Genomic DNA, 9,704 nt, shown 5'->3' with positions numbered 1-9,704 from the left:
TTACTATTTGGTAATAAATAAATAATATAAAAAAAAAGCTAGACTGTTTATTTAATGTTAAAGAATACTTATGTATTTAAGAAATAATTTTGTTTAAAATTAAAGGTTAAATGAATAAAAATTAAAAATAAAGACTTACTGAAAATTAAAATGTGATAGAATTTAGCAAAAACATGTGCCCAGTCTTATTCAACTAATAGTTGGAATGACTAAAGTTGAACGTGGGGAAAGGATTTGGCGGGATACTGGTAGTTTGGGTTGCCTAGAGGTCAAAATTCGGTACGATGGAACGGATTATGGTAAAAGTATCAATAATACCGAGATCACCGTTTATGTATTTTGTGAATAGAGCGGTGCCACGCACATACTTAGAATTCTTGGCGAGAGTAAGCTAACAGGTAGACGTGTGTTCGCAGGCTCTACAGAGAAAAGGTATAGAAAAACTTGTATTCATATACGTGTGAGTATCCTACATTCACCTACCTGGGCAAAGACAAACTACTGCTCCCACAAGACAAAAAGAAATACCTACATTAAAAGAGAAACACCAGCTGAATGAAAAGGATAAAAGAAAGAATCAACTCGGTCGAGGAAAGTGCGGGTCGCTAAAGAAAAAGTGATACCGACCAGTGAATCTGGGAACTCAACGATGACTCATGAAAAAGAAGGAACATCAACTTCTAGTGGCCAAAAAAATAAACTAGTTAAGTCTAGTTCGTTTGGTGGCAAAAAACTAGAATTAATCTCCAGCATAGATAAAAACTCCCCGTTATTAGCTCTGTGTAATGTAGTCAAAGCTAAATTAACTTCTATAGAATACGATAAAGAAACTAATGCAAGGAAAAAAAAAAAAGAAATCCAAAAAGAAAAATCGTAAAACTAAGAAATTCTAGTGAAAATTCAGAAGATGAAGGAGAAGAAACTTCTTATACCGAGGTAGAGACAGTTCCTTCCTCCACTAATGCCAATAATAATTCAAATGTTGTTAATAACTCAAACAAACCCTTGGATGTTGGTAACAATGAAACAAATCTAGAAAAGAACAAACAAATGAACAAAATAATGAAAACGAAGATTTCACATTAGTAATATCAAAAAGAAAAAGAAGAAATTCCATACAAAATGAGACTATACAACCTAAGTCAAAACCACCCCAATTTTCTATAATTATCGAAGGCGTTCCTGGCACGTATAACCAACCACAGCTAGCAGCGGAAATACGCAGATGCAACCCAGGTGTCGAAATAGTAAACGTTAAGCGTCTACCTAGGGGCGGTGTCCTTGTCCGAGTTGCTGACTTAAAGAATGGCCCAAAGACGCATTCACACCTGGAAACATAAATATACACCTGCCAGGAACAAAACCACAGCCTAAGGCTATAGTAATCCGTGGGGTTCACCACTCAATAACCAAACAGGATATTGAGCTGGAACTAAACAATCTTAACACACCTTACATAAAAATAGAAAGGATTATATCCAAGTTAACGAACAAAGAAACAAATTTAATAAGAGTAGACTATAATATTCTAGAATTGATAAATAATGGTGTCATTTTGTGGTACCAAAAATACCAAGTCGAGCAATTAAAAACTCCAGCGGTTGTAATTACCCATGTTTTAATTGCCAAAGATATGGACATGTATCAGCGGCATGTCTGGCAACACCGAGGTGCTGTGGATGTGGCGGTGAACACCATATATCGGCTTGTAAAAAGAACAACCCAAACCAAAATGCTGTAATTGTGGTGAAACACATACAGCAAATTACAAAGGATGCAACAAATATAAACAGATAAAACAACGCATCTACGAAATAAAAACAACAAAACCATCACAAGATAATACATCAAACACAATAACACAACAAACACACACAACTACAGGACCAACTACATATGCACAAAAGTTAAAAGAAAATATTACACAACCAAAACCACTAACTAAAAAACAACAAAATTCAACGAAAACAGAAATCACTATACACGAACCGAACAAAATCACAGATGGAACAAGCAACCAAGAAAACAACAATCTCACAATAAAAGAAAATACAAACGAAGAAACAAACATAATAGTAAACTTAATTAAAAACATTTTTACAGAGCTTATTAAAGAATTTACTAAACCGAACCAATCAATTAAATAGTATCGACCTCTTCATAAACATAGCCAAAAAACACGTAACACCACATATACCACACCTAATAACAACAATTACAGGATACATGCTTAAAGCGCAAAATTCACAGTTCTGAGTTTCAACATCCAAGGTGCACTTGCTTCCAAGAAACACAAGATTGAAGACATAATAACAGATATTAACCGTGATACTTTTATCATAAGTGAAACATTAATTTATCCTAAAAATAGATTTAAAATATGCAACTATACTTCAATAAGAAAAGACAGAAGAAATAACCAATCTTAGAAAACAACTCGAAAATAACAATAGCAGTATTATACTGTTTTCCAAATAAGTGTATAGATATATATCTAATATACAACATCTTTTCCCACAACCAAAATACAATAGTAACAGGTGATCTGAATTCAAAACACAAGAACTTTGGATGTAATTCTACAAACTCCAATGGCAGACACCTGTTACAATTTATAAATAATAATAGTATATCTCTTATTAATGATAATACACCGACTCATACTAACTATGCAACAAACTCTAATGATATTCTAGGCATCTGTCTCACCTCTTACAATATGAGGCAAAAGTTAATAAATTTTAATGTGGGAAAAGATGTACACAGCGACCATCTCCCAATATAATGTGTCTTCGATCTCATACCACACACACCCCCCTCACCCATAAAGATAAAATCAGTAAGCAGGACAAATTTGATTACACAAAGGCTAATTGGCAAGAATTTCAAAAAGTGTTAAACAGAATACTACCAGAAAAAATTAAACATACAGCATATAACGAATCAGAAATTGACTCTCATAGTCAAATAATCATGAAGTGCCTTCAAAAAGCAGCTACGTTTTGTTTTTTGAATTTCGCACAAAGCTACTCGAGGGCTATCTGTGCTAGCTGTCCCTAATTTAGCAGTGTAAGACTAGATGGAAGGCAGTTAGTCATCACCACACATCGCCAACTCTTGGTCTACTCTTTTACCAACAAATAGTGGGAGTTACTGCCACATTATAACGCCCCCATGGCTGATAGGGCGAACATGTTTGGTGCGACCGAGGTTCAAACCCGCGACACTCAGATTACGAGTCGCACGCCTTAACACGCTTGGCCATGAGCAGCTACGGACACGATGCCTAAACAACAATATACAACCACAAACAATACATGGAAACCAACAAAACAACTATTAATAATGATAAAACAACGAAGACAATTAAGAAGACTATTTATAGCAACAAGAGAACAAGAAATATAATCACAAATAAACAACATTAGAAATAAAATTAGACCAGAAATTAAACAAACAAGAAAAATGGGAAAACTTCTGCTCTCAACTAAACGAACAAACCGACCCTAGCAAGTTCTGGTTACACTTGAAAAGATTCACAAATAAACCCACTACAAGAAAATACCCAACACTTGAATATAACAACACCTTAACACATACCAACAAAGAAAAAGCAGAAGCCTTCAAACATCAATTACAAAACACATTTAAAACACACACAATGATACCGACATGAACAGCTACTACTACAATAAAATAAATAACCACGTAACAAACAACATAGAATTATATAAACCACACTTTCCAGTCATCATTAAAACCAGCAACACTAACAAAACAAATGACCACAATACCCAACTACTCACCAAAAGAATCAAACTAAATGAACTTGAACAAGCAATCAAAAATACAAAAAACAAAGCACCAGGAAACGATGGAATACAAGCAATACAAGCACTCCAAAATTATTTGAACACCTATTAGCAATATTTATTCTATCTCTACATTCTGGATACATCCCAGTTTCTTGGAAGCAAGCAAATATCTTAATGTTCCATAAAGAAGGAAAACCAGTCAATAAACCAAACAGTTATCGACCGATCAGCCTGACCATCTGTGTAGGCAAAATTCTCGAAAGAATAATAAGCAATAGACTCTCCACATTTTTGGAGAATAATGCAAAATTACCAGAAGAACAAAACGGATTTAAAAAATATAGGCAAACAACGGATCACTTAATTAGGTTAACTGAAACAATAATAAACAGCTTTGACAATAAAAAATGCACTGTTGCCTGCTTCCTCGATATCGAGAAAGCATTCGACACTATATGGCACAATGGTCTTCGGTTCCGTATGTATGAAATGGGACTACCGCGAGGAATTATTCGCTGGTTATCAAAGTTTTTGGAAAATGGAAAATATAGAGTAAACGTAGAGGGAACTTTCTCGGAGTTTTTCACTCCAGAAGCTGGAGTCCCTCAAGGAGGGGTAGTTAGCCCTATTCTCTTCATCATGTATGTAAGTAATATGCCACTAAAAGACCCAAATCATGGATACGCGTCTCAGTTCGCTGATGATGTAGCAATTTGGAAAAGTGCCCCTACACCAGAAATAGGAGCCGCTAACTTACAACCACAACTAAATAGATTATGTGAATATTGTGAAAAATATAGAATCAAAATAAATACAGCGAAGACGCAACTGGTAATATTTTCAAAATCTACGAAATATCAAAAAGTTCAACCCCAAATTACATGAATGGGGAACTTCTCCAGACTGCTACATCTGCAAAATTTTTAGGATTAACATATGATTCGAAGCTTACATGGATGAAACATGTAAATAACATAAAAAACTAATATTTGGCGAAGAATAAACTAGGAGTCTAACTGGTAAAAACTACGGAACAACACCAGAAAAAAAATCATTAAAATATACAAGTCATACATTAGACGTGTAATAGACTATGCAGCTCCTGCATGGATCAATGTAAGTGTAAAACAAATTCAAACCAAACTTCAAACATTACAGAATACACCAATTACATCAGCATACAGAGTACCTAAAATCACTTCATCAAAGTTCATACATAATTACGCAAACACACAAACACTACCAGATAGACTTCTACAGAGTACAATAAAATATTTTGATAAAAATGAGTTGCTATGCGAACTAGACAGGTATTGCATATATGATGAAGAGCGACCTAAACACCTTTCCCCATTAAATCTATACATTAGATCATTAAGACAAAATCATTTAAAATAATAATAATACTAGTAGTATTAGAATATAGATAAAATAAAACAGGCCACCTATGTCCTAGACTTATTAAATAATAATAATAGTAATAATTAAAAAAATCAAGAACAATATAAATGGACACTGCCCTGAAAAGGACCAGACTAAATTTATGATATTACTCCAACCATTCTGTATTTAAATCGATATATATATTAATCTGGCCACTCCAACAAAGTTATGGAAGGAGGAAGAGGTCGAGTGTACGTGACCTTCCCGGGTATACCCAAACACCAGAGAGATTAGACTAGGTGCGATGGAAACATCAAGTGGAAAAGTGCAAACTGGTACGTAATTTAGATTAAATTGTATATGAATATTTATTATGTGTCAAAATAATTAAGGTGCGAACTTCGAATATAATATGTTTTGGAGTTACAGGTATTTGATTTATTTTAAGAATGAACGGCAAGTAAGATTTTAATGGTTAGTGTTGCTGCTAAAATTAGTCTTTATTTTCTTGTAAGAAATAAACAACATAGCACTCTTGTAGTATAGTAAAAATTAAAAACATCTCTATGGAATGTAATAAGGACCATCTACATTACACAAAGCTAAACAAATATGTAATCATTCACAAATAGATTAATAACTTCCATTGTAAGGCATTTCCCTTACCAATTTATAAGTTATCACCAAAACAACTGCAGATTACTGACATGTTCATTCGGTATACGAAGAATGTCTTACCACATTTGGGTAGAAAAAGAACAATGTCTTACTTATATTTTTATACTCTACCTTTTTGTTTATTTTTATTACTTTTTAAAGGCATCTTGAGACTTTGTAATTTTAGGTTTGTTTCAAGATGAGAATCTAATTAGGTAGGTAATTTGGTAATTAAAAATTGTAATTTTCAAGATGAAAAATTACGCTATGTCGCAATTCGGCAATTTTTGTTGTATCAAATTGGCATCTCATTAGAAAGAAATAGTACTATTCCAATAACACAGTTGTTACATAAATTTTTCAGTGAAATACAAGAGACAAATATTTTCAAAAAATTATTAGAAAGTACAAAGAAGTACAAAAAAACAATATTTGTCTGTACATTAAAAAAAAATGATGATTCAAATCATGTAAAGAAAAACTGAGCAATTGCCCACAATTGAAATATCTTTCAAATAACTTGTTGAATATTTATAAAAATTAGAGAAATTTTTGGTGATCGACTTCAAATTTGATTACCACATTCAAGTCTTATAATTTTTCACAAATTATGTATCTTATACTTCATTAAAGTGATGCCAAATTTCTGCAACAAAGCACCAAAGTTTTGTGAAAATCTGTATTTATGAATAGGAGTGCAACATGAGAAGTTAGTTTGGTTTATAGCTATAGTTGGTGATCATAGAGATGAGACTTTATCTGGTGAGACATTGTCTTGGATCTGGTTCATTCTGTGTGTGTACTGTGTGGAACAATTCTAAGAACCTGAAAATGTCTTAAGTCTCCCTTTTGCTTTTTCACAGCAGATATCGGAATTCTGAAGCTTTTACCCTCTATTTACAACAAAGTTTCCAAAACAGTGTATATTTATATGGGTTGTATGAATTTTTTTTTTTTTGTGATTCAGTAGTCGTATTCTGGAAACAACTTCTAGAAATTAAACTGCTGTTTCCCATATCTCCATTTTGCCTTTTGAACAACAATAATACTAAGAGGGGCCATCATTCTGATGCAGTTTGTTTGACTTTTTACAGTCAAGTCCCAAAATCAGTCTTCTATAAGTAGTGCTAAATATTACCTTTACTAATATAATCTATTCTCAAGATCTTGCAATGATTGCTACTGGTTATTGTTGCCTGTATTTTGATAAGTAGGTAAATGTGATCCTGTCTAGTATCCTACAATTTGCTAGCATTTCATGGCATGCTTGTTTAGGGGAGTTTTTTACTGCTGGGCAGTGATATAATTCTCCTTAGTTTCCAACTTTAGGACTTAGACTGAGGTGAATACACTCTGTTAAAATCCTTTGGCAACATTAAAAAACAAGTAAGAAAAACGTATTATTTTCACTATTTTAGAAAGTTGTATTTTTAAAGTAATTAATAGATCATAGTTTTAACAATATGCAATAGGTAGTGTCAGTATATTTTTTTTGCTGAGACAATGTTAATATCAGTCTGAATTGGTTATCAGTGGTGTGAAATTGTCATGTTGTTATAAATCAGGTGCAAATTAATGACTGATTCTCATCCCAATAAATTGGATTTTTGTACAGCCCAATATACAAAATCATTTTGTCATATCTTTATAAACCATATAAAGAGAAAATACACAACTTATTTGCCATAATCAAAATGCCTCAAAAATGTGTTGCATGGGAGACACAACTCAGAGCTTGAGAAAAGAAATCAAGTTAGCTTTCATAGATTTCTAGAAAACATTGTAAGAAAGCAAAGTTGGATAACTGCATGTAAAAGAATAAAAGATTGATCAACATAGACTCTGGAAGTTGTTCTTTGTAGTTTGTTTGTTTGTTTTGGAATTTCACACAAAGCTACTCGAGGGCTATTTGTGCTAGCCATCTCTAATTTAGCAGTGTAAGACTAGAGGGAAGGCAGCTAGTCATCACCACCCACCGCCAACCCTTGGGCTACTCTTTTACCAACGAATAGTGGGATTGATCGTCACATTATACGCCCCCACGGCTGAAAGGACGAGAATGTTTGGTGCGACCGGGATTCGAAACCCCGACCCTTCGATTACGAAGCGCACGCCTTACACGCTTGGCCATGCCAGGCCGTTCTTTATAGTACACATTTTATATATGGTAAGGATGAGCACATTTTTCTTCATCTTTTAGTAATTTTTTTTCCTGTTTTAATTTCTTAGTAGATTTTTGGGGAATATTTCATGTCATTTTATTATTATGTTTTGTGTATGATATAGTTTAGCCAATGAAAATTTTGTTCATAAAAGTAAGTGTATGCATTGGCAAGAAAAAGTTTTTAAATTTACTTGTATTTGCAATACCCATCTATTCACTTTTTTTTTTAAAAAACAAAAACAATAAGCAATTATAAAAATAATTTTAAATATTTATTGCTTATAATTTTTACCTTGTACTAAAATTGGATTATGAAAAACATCTTAAAGAAGAAAAAAGGTTTAGTTTGTAAATGACAACATGGGCAAATTTTCATCTCACTCCAATAAACAAAAATGCAGCAGCACTTGAAAACAAAATGTTGGAACAAAAGTTACTTCTTATGTGTAGCTTTTTAATAATTGTTTTTCATTTGAGGGTTCCTGTTTTTTACATTTTTTAGAAACACAAAACATTAACTTTTCATATTGTGCTGGTGTCCTTGTGTCCGATATTGATTTATTCATTTTGTATTTAATGGTAACACTTACATTTTATTTTTTCTCCTTCTGCAATTTTCTTTTCCAATTATTAGGTATTAGGTATTAAATCCCATAATGCTACATTTGAATGTTGATTGGATGGGTTCAGGGTTATATTCATATTATGAAGGCTTTTCACTGATTGTGAAATGAGATCAAAAAATTTTAGATACAAGTTATATTTATGTGAATGAAACGTTTTTGTGTTTATTTAATATCTGTAATTTCTCTTCCCTAAATTATTCCATATGTCACATCTCCAACAGCTTCCAAGATTTTACAGATAGCTGGCAACTAATAATATTTTTTTGCTATTAAAATTAAAAGTAAAAGAATAAATATTCTTTATTTTTGCAAAGCTTACAATAAATTTGGATGTAACAAAAATAATTTTATAAACATCATGTCCTGTTTGGTATCAGTTTCTTAATAATATGCATGTACTGTCATGTTTATATAATACATAAGAAAGGCATTAAACAAAAATGCAAATCACATTAAAACTATAGTTAGATAGCATTTAGGAACATAAAAAAGGTATGTATGTTAATTTTATTTGTTGCTTTGGAAGTCACTCTATTGTGTTTTAGTTCTTGTAAAAAAATTCCTCCCAAAAAGAAGTTTTCATAAACAGATGCAAATTTTGCATGTGTAAAACTTTACAAACAGGTTAAATACTAAATTCACTGTAATATTATTGAAGTTTTTAAACCTCTCAACAACTTTATAGATGGTTTGTTGGCTTGTATCTGAATCAAAGTACATATATAAAGGAAATTCAACATCACTGAATTTTTACTCAATTTTAAGAATACACATATTCATGAGAAAATATTTTATAAAAGTATTTATTACATGTGAATGACCACATAATTGTTCATTTATTGCATTTTACACATATAAGACATAACCACTTTTCTTTTGGAACATGCTTAATTTTGACACAAGGAAAATGGAGCCTCTGGTTACCAGCACTGTAAGTAGGACTTTCACAGCCAAATATATCACTTGTTTTGAGACCATTGGAAAAATAAAACGCATTATTTTCTTTGCTAGCACATGAACTTCTTGTTGTTGGCTACTCTATTTGCCTTATAAGTATCT

General features: G+C 32.3%; 1 protein-coding gene across 2 annotated transcripts in view; it reads left to right on the top strand.

Annotated features, from left to right (window-relative positions):
• The first annotated feature begins 5,337 nt into the window (after positions 1-5,337).
• Positions 5,338-9,704, top strand: part of LOC143253623 (N-acetyltaurine hydrolase-like) — a 50,486-nt gene continuing 46,119 nt past the window's right edge. Inside the window, exon 1 of one of the 2 annotated variants that reach the window (XM_076507764.1) lies at positions 5,338-5,533. In XM_076507764.1, the coding sequence (XP_076363879.1) occupies positions 5,503-5,533 (31 nt within the window). In that variant the 5' untranslated portion in view covers positions 5,338-5,502. The remainder of the gene's footprint in view (positions 5,534-9,704) is intronic. The other variant, XM_076507765.1, reaches the window with a different exon arrangement.

The sequence above is a fragment of the Tachypleus tridentatus genome, chromosome 6 (assembly GCF_004210375.1).
Source record: "Tachypleus tridentatus isolate NWPU-2018 chromosome 6, ASM421037v1, whole genome shotgun sequence".
NCBI lineage: Eukaryota > Metazoa > Arthropoda > Merostomata > Xiphosura > Limulidae > Tachypleus > Tachypleus tridentatus.
The sequence above is the reverse complement of the archived record's forward strand: the minus strand, read 5'-3'. Positions and strand labels throughout refer to the sequence as shown.